We start from the raw sequence: 21910 nt of genomic DNA, 5'->3' as shown, positions 1-21910 counted from the left end.
GTGTTTACAATACTTTGTATAACATAAAAAGCCACAGCCCCCCAAATGCAGTCATAATGGGCCATGAAACACTTAGCAACAATTCTAGCTAAAGAGAACCAATGGAAAGAATCCCTACTTAAAACAGGTTTTCAAGAATACTGCAATGCTGTATGTTTTACTCAGAAGGGAGTCCTGCCGCACAGTGTGGCAGGAGGGATTGGCAAGTGTGGTAGGAAGTCTCAAGGACAATCAAAGAAACATTTAAACATTTCAGCGTAGTATAGTATAGAATCATTTTTTAAAAAAATTAGTTGTGTTCTATGTTATAAATCAAGCACTGCTAGCAGCTGTTTCTTTTTGTTTTCCAATGTATTATCAATAAAAAATTCAGTGTGTCAAAAGCAAATTTTTATTCTGAAAGTGTGGCCCGGAGAAAAAAGTTTGAGAACCAATCCTACTGTGTCTAGTGGGACTTGTTCCCTGGTAGGTGTGCACAGGATTGACATCTCGAGAGTCAAGATTCCTCATCCCCTTCTAATCCCAGTTAGAAAATTGGCAACAGTAATTGGCTTGGTGCGGGACGTGGGTGGCGCTGTGGGTAAAACCTCAGTGCCTAGGACTTGCCAATCGAAAGGTCGGCGGTTCGAATCCCCGCGGCGGGGTGCGCTCCCGTTGCTCGGTCCCAGCGCCTGCCAACCTAGCAGTTCGAAAGCACCCCCCGGGTGCAAGTAGATAAATAGGGACCGCTTACTGGCGGGAAGGTAAACGGCGTTTCCGTGTGCTGCGCTGGCTCTCCAGATGCAGCTTGTCACGCTGGCCACGTGACCCAGAAGTGTCTCCGGACAGCGCTGGCCCCCGGCCTCTTAAGTGAGATGGCGGCACAACCCTAGAGTCGGACACGACTGGCCCGTACAGGCAGGGGTACCTTTACCTTTACCTTTAATTGGCTTGGTATCACCCACTGGAAAGCCTTTTGTGCAAACATGGGTGTAGCCAGTATTTTTGTTGGGGGGGGGGGCAGGACTCTTGTTATGGAGGGACAGAACCGACATAATACTTAACAATTAGTTAAGTATTTCTATTGTTTTACTTGATTGGGGAGGGGACAGCTGCCCCCCCCCCCCATGCAGCACAATCTAATGCACTCAGCCAAGTCATTGTGCAAGCGGAACAACTATAGCTTTCACAAGTGCAATAGAATGTCTCTTCCCCCCAAAAAAAAACCCGGGCCAGATTTGGCTGGTGCAAGGGGAAGAGAGTGGGGACATTCTGTTGCGCCTCTAAAAATCATTCCAGCCATGCAACGGCTTAGCAGGATACAACCCTGGTTCCAAAGCAAACATGCAAAGGTTTGCCACTATGAACTAGTTAACCAGCAATTTATGCTCTCTGGATAATCCCAGGGGGGAATGGATTGACACATTATCTTTTAACATAACTCTCATCACCCTAACCAAACTATCATTCCCATGATCCCTTAGAGCAGACATAGGCAAACTCGGCCCTCCAGACGTTTTGGGACTACAACTCCCATCATCCCTAGCTAACAGGACCAGTGGTCAGGGATGATGGGAGGTGTAGTCCCAAAACATCTGGAGGGCCGAGTTTGCCTATGCCTGCCTGAGAGTCAGCCAAAACAAGTCAGTCAATATTAAACCAATAAAAGTTTGTAAAGTAGATGTATTTTGACTGGTATTTGTGCTTTTTTAAAAAAGAAAAAAAAGTGAGGCTCTCATGCCACAAAGGCAAAAGTACCTAAGGAAGACACAGAGTGGGACCAATAAGGAGTGGGGCCTGGGAGAAGGGGCCTGGCAGGCTTTCTAGAACTGGAAATACGAGACCTAGGAGGCCACATTTGGGCCTGAGGCTCCCCTAACCTACACTAGAATAACAGGCCACACCTGGACCATCCACTGAGCATACAGCTGACAAAGAGAGCTGGAGCCAATCCTAAATGCACCTACACAACACACCTTTGCAAATAAGCATTTCTTGCATTCACATTTTGTGTGCTTCGATGTGCGACTCTTGTGATGCATGGAAACTCACAGGAGAGGATGGATCTCTTGCTTTGTTCTCAAAGGGTTAGAAGATGCAGGGTGCAAAGGGGCCCTTGGCTCACCATGTCACAAGATGCTGCCGGATCAGGGATACCCAATTTCTTTGCTGCGAAATGGGAGTTCGGTGCTTGTGCTGCCTAGCTAATGTTTAACGACACTCTAAGGTGTTACCCAGAAGCGAGAACAAAGCTGTGGTGCAGTTATTTAGTTTCTTCTCTTTTTTTGCTTTCACCTTTTTTTTTTTGTCTGCTTCTTCCTCTTCTTTTATGGCACAGATTCTGGCTCACAGAAGGCAATTAAGTCTTGGCAACTGGTTTCAAGTGTGGGATCCAAACCCACAGAGAGCCGCAAGCTGCTGTCGTTTAATTCTTGATCAAGGCGAGAAATTCCTCCCTGGTTTTGGGATCTTCCCGCAGGACTCCAAGCATGGCACTGGTAACGGTTTTGCTGCTCATCTTCTGAACTCCCCTCATGATCATGCACATGTGCCTGCCGGGGAACATTCAAAGAGGCATTTTTAGTATCAAATTAGCAGCAGGAATTGCTAACACCCATACCATTGTGGTTTATTTTCCACGGTGAACGATGTCCAAAGCAGCTGACAACTTCAGAAGGTCAAGAACCGCACAATAAAATAACAGTCAGATTGCAAAGAATAATTCAGAGCTTGCTACACATTTTTGTAAAAAATAAATAAATGCTGAGTTACATAAGCTGCAAAATCACATGGCGCTATACCACTGCAGGGGTGCGTATGAATTTTAAAATGTTGCCCACAGACATACAATGCCTCCCAAGCTACTTTACGGTGCAAGCCCATAAATATCTACTCAGAACTCAGTCCAGTTATGTACGCATTTTACACTGTTTACACTGGCTCTGGTGCACTTCCATCGGTGGTGTCCGATGCCGTGTACACGTGAAGTCAGCCACAATCCCTACCTATCCTGTACAGTGGTACCTCTGGTTGCAAACGGGATCCGTTCGGGAGGCCCGTCCGCAACCTGAAAAGAACGCAACCTGCGTTTGCGCACATTCGGGTCACAATTTGCCGCTTCTGCGCATGCGCATGACATTTTGCGCATCTGCGCATGCGTGAGCGGCGAAACCCGGATGTAACCCTTTCCGGTACTTCCAGGTCCCCGCGGGACGCAACCTGAAAACACGTAACCTAAAGCAAACGTAACATGAGGTACGACTAGTTCAGGGGTCAGCAAACATTTCCAGGAGGGGGCCGGTCCACGGTCCCTCAGTCCTTGTGGGGGGGCCGGACCCCCCTCCCAAAAGGACCCCCGCCATCACCACTTATGCTCCTGCCACCTCATATTTGGCAGTGTCATCATCGTCCTCTGCCTCAGCCAGAGGTCCACGGGGCGCAGAGCTCATGCCTCTGGCCTGGGCAGCGGAGACAGCCCCCCCGCCGCTGCCACTTCCTCCTGCTCGGTTCTTGGCCATACGTGGCCTCCTCAGTGGGAAGGAAGGGGCGCCGCCCAGAGGCGTCCACAGCTCGGATTGGCTGCAGGAGCTTCCTGCAGCCAATCCAAAACCGCGTCAGTGTCGCTGCCCACCCAGAGGCATCCATGGCTTCGGATTGGCAGCAGGCCGTGCCAGCATAGCGGAAGTCAGTCCCCACACAGTGAGGCCTCCGCGCCAGTTTAGTGCGGGGACTGACCGAGCGGGCGACAGGGTCCGAGTGGGCCGCATCCAGCCCCCAGGCCTTAGTTTGCTGATCCCTGATGTAGTTTCTTGAGAAACACAGCTGTTTGCACCCGATTTGAAAATAAAAACCACTTCCCCTTCGCAGTTATGCTGAGGTGTGTGCCATTGGGACAGCTGCTGCACATGCTCAGATGGCAGCTTCACCAATAGGAGTTCAGGTGGGGGTGCAGGAGTGGGGAGATGAACAGGTTGGGTGATAACATCCCTGCTCCCTCTCTGGTGTATAATCTTAGGGTTGGAAGGGATCCCAAGTTTCATCTAGCCCAACCCTCTACAATGCAGGAATCTCAGCTAAAGCATCCATGACAGACAGCTGAAGAATATTGGGAAATAATATCTAATGAGATGAAGAAAAAGTTTTAAAAACTTTCCCCCCCAAAACCGGAGGCATTTCTGTTAGGAATTGTTAATACGGAGGTTTCCAGGAGTCGGGGGGGGGGCGTTTATTTAGGTATGCAACAACAGCAGCTCAGATTTTAGCCCAAAAATGGAAAGTGAGTGAAGTCCCTAGTAAAGGAAGACGGACAACTGAAGATGACATAATATGCAGAATTAGCAGGTCTAACAAATAGAATTAGAGAGCAAGAAGAACAGGTATTTAAAAGAGGAATGGAAAATTCTTGTCGAATATTTTGAAAATAATTGTGTACAGTTGAAAACGCTGGCAGTATTAAAGTAAAATTCAACAATATAACATATGTTGAAGAGATGCAAGATAGGAAAACAGAATTAGATGGGTATATTACAATATGCAGGAATGATGGATATATTAAATGTACCTTGGTAGGGGAGAGAGGAAAGTCAATGAATGTATGGTTTAATAGACGTTTGATTTGAAATGTAAAATTTGAAAAATAAAAATAAAAAATAAAAAGCATCCATGATAGGTGGTCATTCAACCTGTTTTGTGTACAGCAACATGCAACTAAGCAAGATTGTAATCCTATTGCTCACCTTTGAGTGAGCTGTACTGAGATCAATGGCACTTCCTGAGTATAGGATCATGCTGGGTTTCTTAGATTATTTATAGCGTGTGTTTTTAATAGTGATAATATGCAAACTCACCCGCCCCCAGCAAAAGAGGGAAATGGGGAAAATGCAATGAAAATGCAAGCTGGACAGGACATGCTGAACTTACGATGCTTCAATGACCACAGCCACTCCAACAGGCTTCAGGGCTTCAGTAATTGCCAGGGCAATCTGCTTGGTAAGCCGCTCCTGGACTAGAAAAATAATGGTGCATTGTGAGGGGGGGAAAAGGCTATGGTCTTTAATTGGTTGGCAACTTCAAATACACGCTCACTGCTATTTTACGGATATATGCTTTGGTTAACTTTTGAATACATTCTTTTCCTTAATACAGTGGTACCTTGGGTTACAGACGCTTCAGGTTACAGACACTTCAGGTTATAGACTCCGCTAACCCAGAAATAGTACTTCAGGTTAAGAACTTTACCTCAGGATGAGAACAGAAATTGCGTGGTGGCCTCGTGGCGGCAGCAGGAGGCCCCATTAGCTAAAGTGGTACCTCAGCTTAAGAACAGTTTCAGGTTAAGAACGGACCTCCGGAACGAATTAAGTTCTTAACCCGAGGTACCACTGTAAATTGCTAACTTTGGAATAAATGAACTTACTGACTTCTGAATCAATTTGGTCCGAGCCAATTGTTCTCAAAGGAGAACTTTCAGCTAAGCTGGGGGGAAGGGGGCTTTCACAGGCAAAGGGGGGAAAGACTGTCTCCCTCCTCACATTCAGGGTGTGTGTGTGTGTCAGATATTGAGAGAAAAGGACAAAACTCACTAGCGCTCCCAGAGGCGGAGCTAGCTACTCCAGCACCCAGAGCGGCGCACATGCTGTGCTCTCCAGGGTGGGGCAAGCGTCCCAGGGGGGTGCTGCCCAGGGGGGCGGAGGGAGCTGCCCATGGCGGGCTGCTTCCTGGGCAAGGGGGGAGGGAGCCGCGCCACTTTGCCAGCAGCCTTCCTCCCTTCCCTCTTCCTTTTGACAGCATGGGGGAGGCTCCCCCACCCAGGAAGCAGCTCAGGAGTGGGGGGCAATGGCGCATCCCCCCCCCCGCAAGTCCCAAACCTCCCCTAAGCTGTCAAAACGAAGGAGGAAGAGGGGAAGGCCACCGGCAAGGCGGCACAGCTCCGCCCCATCCCCCGATGGCTCGGGGTAGGCTTGAGAGTCGTGGGCGGGCGGTGCGCCAAATGTCACCCCCCTCAGTGATGGCACCCGGGGCAAACTGCCCCCACCGTCCCCCTTCCTCCGCCCCTGAGCGCTCCCCTCTGACTTAGAATCAAGGAGAACAATTCCTCTGAGGAGTTACTCAGCCCAGGAATTTGCTTTCAGCACTCAACGTGAGTTCCCATTGACATACCTTGTCTAGCTATCTTTTTTTGTTTTTCATTTGAAGATTAAAAACCTTTGCCGCTCTGCTGCAAATCAAACAGAGACTGACCAACTTGTCCTGATCTGCACATTCCTGTCTTGGAAGATTTGACAGGCAAGGCTGCCATCTTCCCATTTTGCTGCTCCTGCCACTGCATGCGCACTGCGCTGACCTCCCACTGCCTTTCCCCTCCAGCTCTCAGTATGAAGCGGATATGGGGGGCATTTGGAGGACCGGAGAGCAAAGCAGCCCTGCTGGCAGTTATTGGGGATGGGGAACCTGTGGCCCTCCAGGTGCTATAGGGCTACAACTCCCTTACTACTGGCTATACTGGATAATAAGACCAATGGGATTTGGAATTCCACAATATCCAGAGGCCCGCAGGATTCTTAAAGTAATTTTGTTTCTCACAGCACACTCAGGGAAATTCATGCCCCTGAGAAGGGGTGCCTAGCTACTGCCCCTCCAGGTGGTGTCAGACACCAACTCCCAACAGCCCCAGCTAGCACGACCAACAGTCTGGGAGTTATAGTTCAAGAAGGTCTAGATCAGGGTTTCCCCAAACTTGTGTCTTCTGCTGTTGTTGGACTACAACTCCCATCATCCCTACCTAGCAGGACCAGTGGTCAGGGATGATGGGAAATGTAGTCCAAAACAGCTGAAGACAAAAGTTTGGGAACCCCTGGTCAAGATGTCCACAGGTTAGCCACTCTTGCCCTAGAGTGACTCCTAGGGGTGGCATTAGAGGAACATAGGGGAGTTAGCAAGAAGGCAGAGCTGCATCATATGGCAGAAAGGATACAAACCTTGAAGCCTTCGGCTGAATATTTCAACGATTCTGGAGGGAGAAAAGATAACGGTGAGAGAAAATAAATGGCATGGTGTCAAGAAACAGATGAGCAAATGGAATGCAAAACGGGGAAAAGCAAGACTCACTCTCAGGCTGCAGTTGTCAAGGTTTTACCTTTGGAGTACAGTCGTACCTTGAATCACGAACGCCCTGGAACTCGGACATTTTGTCTCCTGAACATCGCAAACCCGGAAGTGATTGTTCCGGTTTGCAAACGTTCTTTTGGAACCTGAAGATCCAACGGGGCTTCTGAGGCTTCTGATTGGCTGCAGGAGCTTACTGCAGCGAATCAGAAGCTGACATTTGGTTTTCAAATGTTTTGGAAGTCAAACGGACTTCCAGAACGGATTCCATTTGACTTCCAAGGTACAACTGTACTCATGCTTTCAAATAAAAGCATGAGGTAATCGCTTCTCTTGAGGGTGGGGCAGGGTCAAAACACATCAGCACCAACAGCTTCTCCCAACTGGAGACTGCCATTTGCGGTCCCCAGAATTCCTCAGAACAATAATATGTAGGAACTTAAGAAAAGCCCTGCTGGATCAAGTTAAAGACCCATCTAGTTCAGCTCTCAGATGCCTCTGGGAAGCTTGCCAGCAGGACCCGGAGTGCAACAGCTCTCTGCCTACTTGTGTTTCCCTCAACAATGTCTAGGCAACACGATGACCATATGCATACGTAATAGAAAATCTTTAAAATCATGAAATGTTCAAATAATGCAGTGACTTGATATTTTCATTTATATACATTCATTCAAAATAAGATGGTTTTATGAAGCATTCTATATCCACCCACCGCACTGATGAATCATAGAATCATAGAATCATAGAATCATAGAATCATAGAATCATAGAATCATAGAATCATAGAATCATAGAGTTGGAAGAGACCACAAGGGCCATCGAGTCCAACCCCCTGCCAAGCAGGAAACACCATCAGAGCACTCCTGACATATGGTTGTCAAGCCTCTGCTTAAAGACCTCCAAAGAAGGAGACTCCACCACACTCCTTGGCAGCAAATTCCACTGTCAAACAGCTCTTACTGTCAGGAAGTTCTTCCTAATGTTTAGGTGGAATCTTCTTTCTTGTAGTTTGGAACCATTGCTCCGTGTCCGATGATGAAGAATTCTACGAAACGGTAGTCAATATCCGGAATTACCGTTCAGTGTTGGACATCATTGTTGAATACACAAAGCTTCACAGCTTGTCTTCCAGCGTACAAAGTTTGGTACCTCGCTTCATTTAAAGATTTTCAGAGACTTTGAGACTAAAGATTTCATTCTGAACTTTTTGTGATTTGAAGGAATTCTATAAAGATTGCCTATTACGTATGTATATGGTCACCGTGTTGCCTAGACATTGTTGACATTCTCCTTGCAACACAGGAGTTTCTTTGGATACTTGTGTTTCCCAGCCACTGGCCTCCCGCAGCAGAGGGTGCATGTCCTCATACCGCCTGCAGTACAGAAATCTGGAGCTGGGCAAGGCAGCAGAGTCCGATTCAATCTGCATCACTGGACTGTTGCAAAGACGAAAGAAGAAAAGGGATAACCCCCATGTGTGTGGTCCTGAACTCAGCAGTTTAGGAGGCACCCGTGGCCAATAAATGAATCATCTCACTTATCAGTGTTAACATCCCAGATCGCATGTAACTTCTAATTTCACATACACACAAAATGCACATAAGTGTACACTGATGCATGCTTCAAAAACCTAAGAAGAGTCATGATGGATCAGACACAAGGTCGAGTTGGAAGGGATCCCAAGGGTCATGTAGTTTAACCCCCTGCAATGCAGGAATCCTGCCCACAGCCGTCCCTGGGTGGGCTCGAACCACCAACCTTCCGGTTAACAGCCGGACGCAATGGCCCATTGCGCCACAGAGACAGCAGGTTGGTCCACCGGGTGCAACACCCCATTTCCCCACAGTGAGCAAGCATGGTCTGAAGACAATGATTTCTTGTTACTGCTCTCCAGCAAGTCTTATTCAGTGATAAGCCGCTACTGAACCTGGAGGTTGTGAATGGCCATGCTGGCTAAGAGCCACTGGCACAACCTCTCCTCCCCAAATTTGTCTTAATTCCCTTTCAAAGCCATCTGAGACAGCGGCCATCAGTACACGTTGCACCGGTGAATTCCATAAAACAGACAAGAACATAAGTTGAATAATAAGAACCTTGCAAGTTTGCTTAAGCCAACCACTTTCTTCCTCGGTAAGTATCCAATGTGCACCTGCAGATTCAAACAGAGAGGGAAGAATGGTTAATACTGGGTTCACAATTGGAGTCTATCCCCACCGCAACACACCAGTTATGTTGCAGGGAATAGGTTTCTCCAACACACTCCCTGCTCTAGTCACTAATGCTGCGATTCTGAAATATTGCTAATGCACAATTCGTTTCAAAGGGATTTGTGGATTTGCCTTGTTGGTCTGCGTTACAGCGGCCTGTCTGATCTGACTGCCAAGGGCAAGTAAAATCAAAACAATCCTCTTCCCCAAAGCAATCGAGGATACTTCCCTCAAATCTCTGTCAATGATTCAAACTCACAAGTCTTCAGTGCTATTGGCTTAAATACAGCGTTTCTCAACCTGTGGGGCCCCAGATGTTGTTGGACTACAACTCCCATTATCTCTAGCTAGCAAGGCCAGAGCTCGGGGATGATGGAAATTGTAGTCCAACAACATCTGGGGACCAACAGGTTGAGAACCGGTGGCTTAGAAGCAAACGTTATCCCAGTGGCATAACGTGCAGGATGCTGGGGGGGGGGGGAGAGACACACAAAACAGGCACCCCCCACAGAGACCCCCGTCACCTGGCAGTGAGGGCTGGGTGATTGCGGGGGGTGAAGAGACCCTCTTCATCCTGCCCAGCACAGGAGCATCTGCCCCAGGCGCTGGCGGACAGCGATACACCCCTGTGTCATCCCCTTAAAATAAAAGCAGGATAGCACATCTAACAGGGAGTAGGGAAGAGGGTTTCTTTGGTAAATAAACAATATACCATGTTTGTAGTTCAACACAGCAGTATGTCAGGGACTGGGCAGAGGAGGAATGGTAGAGACCACCTCCCCAGCCTGACCCTTCCAAAGAAGGAGACAGTTCAGAATTACAACAGGGTTTGAGGGAGAGGCAGATGAGGGGAAAGAGCCAGTGTGGTGTAGTGGTTAAGAGCAGTAGTCTCATAATCTGGTGAACCGGGTTCGCTTCCCCGCTCCTCCACATGCAGCTGCTGGGTGACCTTGGGCTCGTCACACTTCTCTGAAGTCTCTCAGCCCCACTCACCTCACAGAGTGTTTGTTGTGGGGGAAGAAGGGAGAGGAGAACGTTAGCCGCTTTGAGACTCCTTTGGGTAGTGATAAAGCGGGATATCAAATCCAAACTCTTCTTCTTCTTCTTCAAATAATGGGAGAGGAAGGAGCAGCACCAGAGGGGGTACAGCTGACGCACTCAAATGTCTTTAGAAAGCATTCCAGACAGCCCCCCTCTCCCAGAACCTGGCAGGCATTGAAAGTAGGAGAGCAGAAAGCTCAGAGGCAGAAGGCACAGCTCAGCCACCGTAGTGATGACGCATAATGGGAGAAACGGAGGGGGTGGGGTTTGACTCGGAGCAACGCCATTGCTCCAAGTTGATGCGTTTCTAAGCCTCTCTCTGTGAATACTGAATAAAAGCAGATGTTAAGGACTTTCCCTTGTCTTGTCCATTCCTGGCAGCCTGCCGTGGAGGCTGGTTCCTCTGCTGCCTGACGGAGTGCAAACGAAAGGTCACCCAAAGAACTCTGAGCCACAGAGAATTCTTAGGGATCTAGGAAGCTGCTACTTGCCTATCCAGTTCAGTCAGTATGATCTGCCAAAGGACTAACTCTTTTGGACACCAAGGCCGTATTCAATGCTGGCCAAGCCTTTGCGGGTGGTATCCAAGTGACCACCAAACCCGCATGTGTGGGCAATGTGCTTGCCGTGAATGCACGCGCACCACAAGCAAAATGAATACACACGAATGCACACACACAACAAACAGATACTCGCCACACATGCGTGCCGCAAAACAACCAGGAAATAATAATAATAATAATAATAATAATAATAATAACAACAACAACAACAACAACAACAACAATTTATTATTTATACCCTGCCCATCTGGCTGAGTCTCCCCAGCCACTCTGGGAGGCTCCCAATCAAATGTTAAAAACAGTACAGCATTAAATATTAAAAACTTCCCTAAACAGGGCTGCCTTCAGATGTCTTTTAAAGATAAGATAACTGCTTATTTCCTTCACGTCTGAAGGGAGGGTATTCCACAGGGTGGGCGCCACTACTGAGAAGGCCCTCTGTCTGGTTCCCTGTAACCTCACTTCTCGCAATGAGGGAACCGCCAGAAGGCCCTCGACGCTGGATCTCAGTGTCTGGGCTGAACGATGGGGGTGGAGACGCTCCTTCAGGTATACAGGACCGAGGCACACTCACACCTCTCTTTGACACACACACACAGAGGCACACGCCACTCTCACAAAGACGCAAGCACACATCACGCTCGCCTGCATCACACTGCCAAATTTGGCGGAGAGGTTTAAAGCTCAGTTGAATGGGGAGAAAGGCAGGGGCTGGCAAAGCCTTTTGCAGCACAGGTTTCCTGCTCCTATTTCCAGTCCTATTTCAGACAGGAATCTTTCCCAGCCGTCAGGGAAAATGGCAGGCATTGAGCCCTTTGCATGTAAAACACGGATTCCTGGATACGTCTGCAAAGGCTGGGCAATGGGCAATGTGCAGTGTGGACGGCAGAATCTTCCGTCCCAAGCAACTTGGCTGGGGAGAATCCAGCACACACCTGTGAAGCCAACTCAGGCTAAATAATAATAATAATTTAAATAATAATAATAATTTATTATTCATACCCCGCCCATGTGGCTGGGTTTCCCCAGCCACTCCAGCAGGGGGCCAACACTGGTTTAGACCACAAAGCGTTTCATGTAACCAGTACCTTGCCGAAGAAAGGTACCAGGTGATGTTCACAGAGGGAAAACATATCAATGTCCTTCACGATCACCATCTCGTCATGGTCCTCGTCGAAAACTGCATCGTTGAGTATGTCTGAAAAGACAAAACAGAAGCTTTTCATGGAATAGTGGGAAAGTGCACTTTGTTCCATCTACAAGTTCTGGCCTTGACTAAAGAATAATTAGTAATATTGGGGTGTAGATAGATGCTAGGAGAGGATATATTTATTAGATGTTATCCTTCCTTCCTCATGTTTGGGAGTTCAGCAGGGTACCATCCACTTGCCAGCTTAAAAGGGGAGCTTAGTATTAGAGGTTAACTGCCCACACACTTCCGCTGCACTTTTCTGCTTGTGTGGTCGCACCTTGGTAAAACCACTTCTTACTGTTTGTAGCAGAGTTTTCCCTGGAGGCAGAGGACAAGAACGGGAGTCATACTCAAATTCACAGTCAATAGCTTCTTTATTGCTTGACTGGTTGCACAAGCATTTCTGTTACTATTATATACAGTGGTACCTCAGGTTAAGAACTTAATTCATTCTGGATGTCCGTTCTTAAACTGGAACTGTTCTTAACCTGAAGCACCATTTTAGCTAATGGGGTCTCCCGCTGCTGCCACGCTGCCAGAGCACGATTTCTGTTCTCATCCTGAAGCAAAGTTTTTAACCCGAGGTACTATTTCTGGGTTAGCGGAGTCTGTAACCTGAAGCGTCTGTAACCTAGAATCATAGAATCATAGAATCATAGAGTTGGAAGAGACCACAAGGGCCATCGAGTCCAACCCCCTGCCAAGCAGGAAACACCATCAGAGCACTCCTGGCATATGGTTGTCAAGCCTCTGCTTAAAGACCTCCAAAGAAGGAGACTCCACCACACTCCTTGGCAGCAAATTCCACTGTCGAACAGCTCTTACTGTCAGGAAGTTCTTCCTAATGTTTAGGTGGAATCTTCTTTCTTGTAGTTTGGAACCATTGCTCCGTGTCCGCTTCTCTGGAGCAGCAGAAAACAACCTTTCTCCCTCCTCTATGTGACATCCTTTTATATATTTGAACATGGCTATCATATCACCCCTTAACCTCCTCTTCTCCAGGCTAAACATGCCCAGCTCCCTTAGCCGTTCCTCATAAGGCAACGTTTCCAGGCCTTTGACCATTTTGGTTGCCCTCCTCTGCACACGTTCCAGTTTGTCAGTGTCCTTCTTGAACTGTGGTGCCCAGAACTGGACACAGTACTCCAGGTGAGGTCTGACCAGAGCAGAATACAGTGGCACTATTACTTCCCTTGATCTAGATGCTATACTCCTATTGATGCAGCCCAGAATTGCATTGGCTTTTTTAGCTGCCGCGTCACACTGTTGGCTCATGTCAAGTTTGTGGTCAACCAACACTCCTAGATCCTTTTCACATGTACTGCTCTCAAGCCAGGTGTCACCCATCTTGTATTTGTGCCTCTCATTTTTTTTGCCCAAGTGCAATACTTTACATTTCTCCCTGTTAAAATTCATCTTGTTTGTTTTGGTCCAGTTCTCTAATCTGTCAAGGTCGTTTTGAAGTGTGATCCTGTCCTCTGGGGTGTTAGCCACCCCTCCCAGTTTGGTGTCATCTGCAAATTTGATCAGGATGCCCTTGAGTCCATCATCCAAGTCGTTGATAAAGATGTTGAATAAGACCGGGCCCAAGACAGAACCCTGTGGCACCCCACTAGTCACTCTTCTCCAGGATGAAGAGAAACCATTGATGAGCACCCTTTGGGTTCAGTCAGTCAGCCAGTTACAAAACCACTGAGTGGTAGCATAGTCAAGTCCCCATTTTACCAGCTTCTTTACAAGAATATCATGGGGCACCTGAAGCGTATGTAACCTGAGGTACCACTGTACAAGCTATTTACATTCTTTCTTTATCTCTCCAGCACAGTATAATCTCAGTCCAGTAATTAACAATCCTGACGCAGCAAAACTCAGTTATTAGCAGCACACATTCTCTTACTTCCAACCTTGCTGTCAGCGTGCGTGCTGACAGTGTGTGTGTGTGTGTGCTTTCCTCGTGCGGAAATTGCACCCTGCACCTTCCTCCCTTTATGTGCACCTCCAGCTGACACCAATCAAGCCTAGAGTGCCACTCGTACACCTTAAAGAAAAAATCTGGAACCCTCTTTAAATCTTACAGGAACTTTTATCTGTTTCTTGTAGAATGTTTTCCTAACACCTAGATAGTTTAGTTTGAACCTTGTAGTTTAAGGAATCCTGCGTGCTTTAAGGCAGACTGGATTCTCCTGGTATTTTCCTCATTTCTCCCCCTTAAATCAATAATCACACAGTCTTGTAAAAGGTGAAAAATAACATTTGCTCACTCAGAACAGAGTAACAGAGATAACAGCTTTGTTCAGGCCGGCTTAAAATGGTAATTCAGCTACAAAGATGTGCTTTAGTCTAGTTTTGAACAGTGTCTGGGCATTGAAGCTTAGACTTAGCAGATGTTCTCACATTTCTGGCTTGCTGATGAAGAGATGAAGAAGAGAGAGAAAAGAGAGGCTGTGACCAGGCAGTTAAGTATGTGTGTGTGTGTGTGTGTGTGTGTGTGTAGCTATGCCCTTCCTCTGTCAGGGCACAGTGGGAGTGTCTCTCACAGAGTTCTCTCTAGCAAACTTACAGGGAAACTCTGTGAGCTTCAGTTCCTATTATGTGCCTATCTAGCAAAACATGAACTGTTCGTTTGACTGCATTTTAAATACCCCACGGGTAACAGACCAAGAATGTTTAGGTCAAACTAGATAGGCAGGCCTAGAAAAATATTTCACATTCCTAGTGGCCACGTGCTGCAGCGAACTGTAAAAATGTTCTCTCTTCCATTCATTTCAATTTCTTTTCATGCCACATTTCCACAAAAGTGATCTAAACATAAAAACGATGAAAACCAAAATATTAAAAACAGTAAAAATGAATCTAAAAATGCATTTAAAAGCTATCAGTGGCACTAGAAAGAGCATAGAACAGTTTTTGTTGTTGTTGTTTAGTCATTTAGTCATGCCCAACTCTTCATGACCCAAATAAAACCTGTCAACAAGTGGGAGATTATTTCTCCAGGGAATGGCTTTCATTAGTCCGGCGGCATCACCACTGATAAGGCCCTGTTCCTGGTACAGTGGTACCTTGGGTTACAAACGCTTCAGGTTACAGACTCCACTAACGCAGAAATAGTACCTCAGGTTAAGAACTTTGCTTCAGGAGGAAAACAGAAATCGCATGGCGGCAGGAGGCCCCATCAGCTAAAGTGGTACCTCAGGTTAAGAACAGTTTCAGGTTAGGAACAGACCTCCAGAGCAAATTAAGTTCTTAACCTGAGGTACCACTGTACCTGCCAATCACATATCCAGTGAGAATGAGCTAAAAGAGCAAGTCCTCCTTCAGGGCCCAGGCAGGTTTAGATGGGTTAAGATGGTCCCTAAAGTACAGTGGAACCTCGGGTTGCGGATGTAATCTGTGACGGAGGCACGTCCACAACCTGTAGCGTTCATAACCTGCAACGCTGCATCTGTGCACGCATGTGACACGATTTGGCGCTCCTGCGCATGCGCGAGCGGTGAAACCCAGAAGTAACCCTTTCCGGTACTTCCGGGTTTCCCGCGGTCCGCAACCTGAAAACACGTAACCCAAAGCGTTTGTAACCCAAGGTACCACTGTAACCTGGTCCTCAGCAAGGAAATTGCTAAGTGCCAGTGTTACATTTTTAGTTGTCAGCTTGGCATGGTGCCTTCAGATTCTGGGGTTCTGCCTTGAGGATGGAAGCTATTTTAGTCAAAGTAGTACCCTAAATCCCACTGAACCACTAGTATGGGGCGTGTACAATGCTCATGTAGGATCGGGGCTCCTGCTTCAGGGTCCTCAGACAAGTTCTACAACAAGTCTTATCCCTTGAAACGAGAATTGTGTCTGTGTGTTCAAAGTTGCACATTGCTGGACTTCCGGGTTGGCGCCTCCAGCAATGGCTGAATTCCTCTGATCGGGAGGAATTTGCTTCGTGGAAATTAGGGTCTGGCCACCACGGCGAAGGCGGGGACCCACCAAAAATCACAGGCGGGAGAAGCCTGTGAACGTGGGATTTGGCTGGCACCTTTTGCGCCTCCCCTACTCGTGGGGAAACCCGGTTTCGGGGATCCGGAGCGACGTGGGGTGAGTGGCGCGGTGCTTAGAATTGACTGCTTCTTTCACGGAGTGAAGCCGCATAGCTGTTGTCGGAGAGCGCTGACTTTTTCCTGTGGACAATTTGATCTTAAAACAACTACCCATGAGTAGAACGGAAAATTGGATTTTTAAACGTCTTAATTTGGCACTGAAACGGGGAGGTTTAAAACAGGAAGTCCGCATTCCCCTTTTGTAAATAGACTGAAGCAAAGAGGCTGCAAGCTAAAGTCTCGGAAAGTCTTCTGTAAAGGATTAAACCTCCATCGGTTAAAATCATTAAACCCCCCCTTGGAAGCAGGAGAAGAGGGGGGAAATTTTGGATCGTGTAAGCCTGCAGGAGAGAGAGCGAAGAAAGATAAATTACCACTGCTTCAAACCTGGAAACGGGCTGCTAGTAAGACTGATGTTTTGGGAAAGTTCATTGACTGTGAATAAAACGTATGTGGACAGATAGCTAAATAAGAGAAATATATTGTTTCCATTATTTCCTTCTGCTTTGAAAAAGGAGTAAAATAACTGAAAATTGAAACTAATTTTGTTGCTTGAACTGTGTTTAAAAGGATTGATACAAATAGAAATTGTTTCCCTCTAGAGGGAGCCTTTGAAACTGTTACAGGAGTGGAGCTGGGGAGATTACCAGCTGCAGAGATAAAAAAACTGTGAGAACCAGGGATTGACCTTGGATTGGTAAGAATGTCGACAGAAGAAGCCTTGGTGATTGCATTATGCAAGATAAGTGCCTCATTGGAACAGCTTCATAAGAGGACAGATGTGATGACTATCAAAATTGACAATTTGGGACAAAAAGTGACTGATTTGGGACAAAAAGTGAACATCTATACAGAAACTATTCAGGAATTGTTTCAGGAATCTACTTTGACATGGCAAATTGTTGAGAAGGCAAGGGAGAAAGTTGTTGTTGAACCTAAAGTAATACAAGTGGAGAGAGTCCCAGTCTTACAGAGGCAATTTGATGAATATAAGTTGTTGCCTTCTATGACTGAATTTAGAGAAAGTCAGATTTTGAGGATTGGAGCCCTGCTTGGATTTGAGAAGGAAAGTTGGATAGATTCCCTCATGCAGGGATGTACTGACCTTTGGGATTTGGACTTGGGCCAGGAGGAGATTGGAGTTGTGGGGACTTTCAGTTTTGGAGGGATTTTGAAACACGTCCTGAAACATCTTTTGGACTTTAGTGCTAACTACGGAGATTTGGCTGACCTGTCGAGAAGGAATAAAAATATTGCTAGGTTGGAGCCTCCCCGAGATCTACTCCTCGGCATCAAAGGAAGGAAATTAAGAATAAGATCAACAGAAGACAAAGTAAAGTGCATGTATAAATATGAAGAAGATCTGCAGAAGGGACTTGGAAAAGAGTTAAGAGCCTCGGACAGAAGATCACCAGGTTGATGGACCGTATGGAATAGACGGAAAGGACTGGCAGAATCCGAGACCTGGGAGAAGAGATGGTGGAAGAAGATTGGAAAAAGTTTAAAGTTTATTTATAGAAATATTGTAAAATTAATGAGTGTTAGAAAAATGTTGGAATGAAATTATAAGGCTTTAGTAGAAATGTTATAAGGAGTTAAGTATAAATAAGTATTATGGTATTAATGGAAGATAAGGTTAAAATAAGTTAAGTTAATTATATGACAGAAAATAGAGAAAGAGGGAAAGGAATTGCTGAAATAATTAATAGAAGTGGAATACGAAAAGGGAGGTGAGAGGAGGTCGATGAAATGAGGGAATGAAAGATAGGGCATTGAAACGGTATGATGTATTTTTTTTATGTTTAGTTTAATGTGTTAATGTTGTGTTGTGCATTGTATATTGTATTGTATTGTATTTCTTTTGCCTTTTTTTCTTTTTTCTTTTCTTTTTCTTTTCTTCTTTTTTTGTAAGATTTAAAAGTAATAAATATTATTTTTTAAAAAAACAAAGTTGCACATTGCTGTAAAACAAACGCAAGTAAACTTCCAACGCTTACTGAGTTATGAACCTTGTTCATTCATTCATACACAAACACCCTCAGTTCCCAGATAGTGTTGAATGGCTACATTATAGAAATAATCCAGTAACCCTGGAACAAGGTTTAAGAGGATTGCTAATCAACTTGCTTCCAGGCAGCAAGAACCAAGGAGCTGATTGTTATAGCCAGAGATTAATGTGGCCCTGAAATGAAAACGGCAAAAGTCTGTATATTTGCTATGTCCCTCAAGGGTTGGCAGTAAAGAATAAAGAGATATGAAGTGTGTCAGCTACGGCAGAGAGAATGTGCATGTTTACAATTTTTTTTTTTTGTTGATTTTTGCTATTTGTGAATTTACTGACACATTCCGTATTTTGTATAATTTTATTTCCAAGTGTTCTCTATTTCGAGGTCTCTGAATGTTTGCTTTAAGTCAGGGCACAGGTTTGCTGCAGAAAAGCAGCATATAAGTAAAATCCATCCCAAGCAGCTCAGTATAGCATTACAGGCTTGCTGATATTTCAATATTTCCAGGTCAGGCCTATTATTACACAATTTATGATTACCTATTCTCATGTATGTATAAAATCTGTTTTTTTTATTATTTAAAATAACTACAGCTCCAAGCATAATCAGTGGTGAGGCAGGATGAGAACTGCTGCTGACTAAACCCACTTTTTAAAAGAAAGAAAGGCATGCGAAAGAGATCACACAGACGCAGTCTTCCAAGAGGAGGAACAATACTGGATATACTTAATAAAGTGATGACCAGATTGTTCAGTGCCAATACAAAAGAAAATGCCTTTAGCTCAGTTGGTAGAGCATGAGACTCCTAATCTCAAGGTCGTGAGTTCGAGCCTCACTTTGAGCAAAATATTCCTACATTGCAGAGGGTTGGGCTAGATGACCCCAGCATCTTGGGGTCCCTTGCAACTCTGCAATTCTATGATTTGATGAATATATCAGCAGCATTAGCAGAGACATCACATTGCCGACAAAGGTCTGTATAGTTAAAGCTATGGTTTCCCCAGCAGTGATGTATGTAAGTGAGAGCTGGACCATAAAGAAGGCTGATCGCCGAAGAATTGATGCTTTTGAATTATGGTGCTGGAGGAGACTCTTGAGAGTCCCATGGACTGCAAGAAGATCAAACCTCTCCATTCTTAAGCAAATCAGCCCTGAGTGCTCACTGGAAGGACAGATTGTGAAGCTGAGGCTCCAATACTTTGGCCACCTCATGAGAAGAGAAGACTCCCTGGAAAAGACCCTGATGTTGGGAAAGATGGAGGGCACAAGGAGAAGGGGACGACAGAGGACGAGATGGTTGGATAGTGTTCTGGAAGCTACCAACATGAGTTTGACCAAACTGCGGGAGGAAGTGTAAGACAGGAGTGCCTGGCGTGCTCTGGTCCAGGGGGTCACAAAGAGTCAGACATGACTAAACGACTAAACAACAACAATCAGCAGCACTGCAGATTATTTTTAGGGCCCATCCTATTCCCTGGATTGCAATTTGTTTTAACCAATTTCAATACCGCATTTTAAAATTACCCTTATCTTCCCCAACACCTCACGGCAAAAGGTGGGTAAGAAATCTAATATAGTAATATTTATTCGTTCATTTAAAATATTTTTATTTCATTCATTTTTTTAAAAACACCAGAGTGGTTTACAACAAAGCTATATAATAAAAATGTGCAATATATTCTTTACAATAAAATAATATATTTTATTGTAAATAAAATAAAAATAATAACAAAAGCCATGCAGTAAAAACATAAAAAGTATTAAAATAAAGACATTATGGGAAGGTGAATTCTTAATTGCCTGCATTTTTAAAATCAGAAAATTGTGGGAAGATGTACAGTATTCTGAATGGTTCCCGACGGAACAGAAGTGATTTTAGCGGGTCTTCAAAAGATGAAACGAGGAGAGACACTTATTTTTACGCAGCTGATCTAGCCCACGAAGGCTTAGGACTTAATAAATATAGGAAGCCTTTAAGGTGCAACCAGACCATTGGCGGCTGTTGTCAAAACAAGAAAAGAAAGAAAGGCGGGCGGGCATCTCACCTCCAACGGTTTCGCGGTAGCCCTTGGTGAGGAACTGCATGGCCTTGGCGGCCCGACGGGGCGTGAGCAGCAGCCCTTCCCGGGTGGGGTCCTCGCCCAGCCCCTCCAGGATGGTAGTGTACGCATCCTCCAGGGCAGGCAGCCCGTCCCTCTCTTCCCGCTCCTCGCCTTCCCGGGCCCGGCTGCCTTTGTCCGACGGCGGGCGCGGGAGTTTCGCCGCCGGCTTGCGGATCTCGCAGGGGTTGCTGCCAGCCGCCAGCTCGCTCAAGCCCCCGAGGAGGCGTCCGGGGTGGCAGTCCCCGTTTCGGTAGCACTGCGCCTCCAGCCGCGGGCGCTCCATGGCGCAGCACGTGCGAGGCGCTTCGGAGGAGGGGCGCAACCGACGGCACAGCCCAGGCTTCGAGGGGGAATTTACGAGGGAGATTTTCTAAGGCTGCGCCAAAGTGCCTGGCAAAGCTGCGGCGGCGGCGTTTGCAAGGGCAGCGCGCTGGTGCATCCCAAAGGGGAGATCTAAGGGTATCTGGAGAGCGTCCCCGACGACGCTGGGAGCGGAGGTTTCTGCAGGGGACTTTGGGTCCCCACCTTCTGCAGAGGTGGAAGGGCAGGGAGGTCCAAAGGAGGGCTGCTTTACTGCGGAGCTGAGCTGCGGCGCGCCTTGCGCAAAGGAGTGGAGTGGACGGCTCGCCCGCGGCGTCAGGGTTGCGCCTGGTGCAGGGCTGCTTGCGCGCCGGCCATCTGGTATTTATCGCGCCGTTTTGCCACGGCAGCCCTCCTCTCCTCTGTCAGAAGGCGACGTCTTGGGACTGTCAGCTGGGCAAGCTACACTGAGGCGCCCTTTGTCACCTGCCGTCCCTCCTCTTCCTCGCTTGGTAATCGCAGGAAACAAGCTCGGGACACGAGTGTTATGCACGCTGCACGCGGCTAATGCGCGCAACGAACGGCAACAGCAAACTCGCCGCCTTTGCGTTTACGATGGTAAAATGGTAGCGTTGGACTAAAGGGCACCAAGGGTCATTCAGTCCAACCTCCTGCGATTCAGGAATCGGGTCCGCTTCCCTCTCCGCCACCGTGGCAGTATTCCTCCCTCCGAGCTCCGTCTCCCTGAGTCCTGTCTTTTCCAGATGCTCAGCTACGGACCTTCTCCAATCACTCAGCTACTGCCAGTGGCGTAGCGTGGGTTATCACCACCCGGGGCAAGGCAAGTAATTTGCGCCCCCTAACCCATGGATTTGCGCCCCCTAACCCGTGGATTTGCGCCCCCTAACCCGTGGATTTCCCTAACCCCCAGATGTTGCGCCCGGTGCGGCCGGGCCCCCCTGCACCCCCCACGCTACGCCACTGGCTACTGCCTCGCCCCAGAAGCAGAGATGGCGAAGCTGCGGGCCTCCAAGTTCTATTGGACTCCAACTCCCATCAGTCTCAGACAGCGTGGCCAATTTGAATAAAATATGGGGGTGGGGAGGTAAGCCCCACATAAGTGATCACAAGACACGGTGCACACACACCATTTGAATGGAAATGCCCGTCAACTTTGGACACACACACACACACACACACACACACAAACATTTTATTGGGGGAGCAAAGGGATCTCAGCCCCTAGGAATTGGCTCCTATGATCTCAACTATTTGGATGTTGGGAATTTTATTCCAAAGAGCAACCAGAGAATGCCAGCTTCCTCATTCCTGCT

The 21910-nt window shown here is 46.9% G+C and overlaps 1 protein-coding gene across 1 annotated transcript; it reads right to left on the bottom strand.

The window, feature by feature from the left end:
* Nucleotides 1–1703: 1703 nt before the first annotated feature.
* On the bottom strand, nucleotides 1704–21369 carry LOC307211883 (GTP cyclohydrolase 1-like). The gene is made up of 6 exons (XM_079969014.1): nucleotides 20220–21369; nucleotides 11983–12092; nucleotides 9177–9232; nucleotides 6957–6988; nucleotides 4900–4984; nucleotides 1704–2531 (listed from the first exon to the last, which is right to left on the bottom strand). Exons 1-6 carry the CDS (start codon nucleotides 20557–20559, stop codon nucleotides 2405–2407), a joined length of 750 nt encoding a protein of 249 aa, XP_079825140.1. The 5' UTR covers nucleotides 20560–21369; the 3' UTR covers nucleotides 1704–2404.
* Nucleotides 21370–21910: the final 541 nt, after the last annotated feature.

The sequence above is a fragment of the Podarcis cretensis genome (assembly GCF_951804945.1).
Source record: "Podarcis cretensis genome assembly, chromosome: 3".
NCBI classification, from domain to species: domain Eukaryota; kingdom Metazoa; phylum Chordata; class Lepidosauria; order Squamata; family Lacertidae; genus Podarcis; species Podarcis cretensis.
The sequence above is the reverse complement of the archived record's forward strand: the minus strand, read 5'-3'. Positions and strand labels throughout refer to the sequence as shown.

What these genes read in the sequence shown, in the direction of transcription:
- LOC307211883 (XM_079969014.1), bottom strand. Translation starts at nt 20,559, where the DNA reads ATGGAGCGCCCGCGGCTGGAGGCGCAGTGCTACCGAAACGGGGACTGC. An exon ending in ATTCAGCCGAAGGCTTCAAG is followed by an intron (nt 4,985 to 6,956) that starts GTTTGTATCCTT and finishes TTATTTTTCTAG; the next exon opens with TCCAGGAGCGGCTTACCAAG. An exon ending in GCTGTGGTCATTGAAGCATC is followed by an intron (nt 2,532 to 4,899) that starts GTAAGTTCAGCA and finishes GTTCCCCGGCAG; the next exon opens with GCACATGTGCATGATCATGA.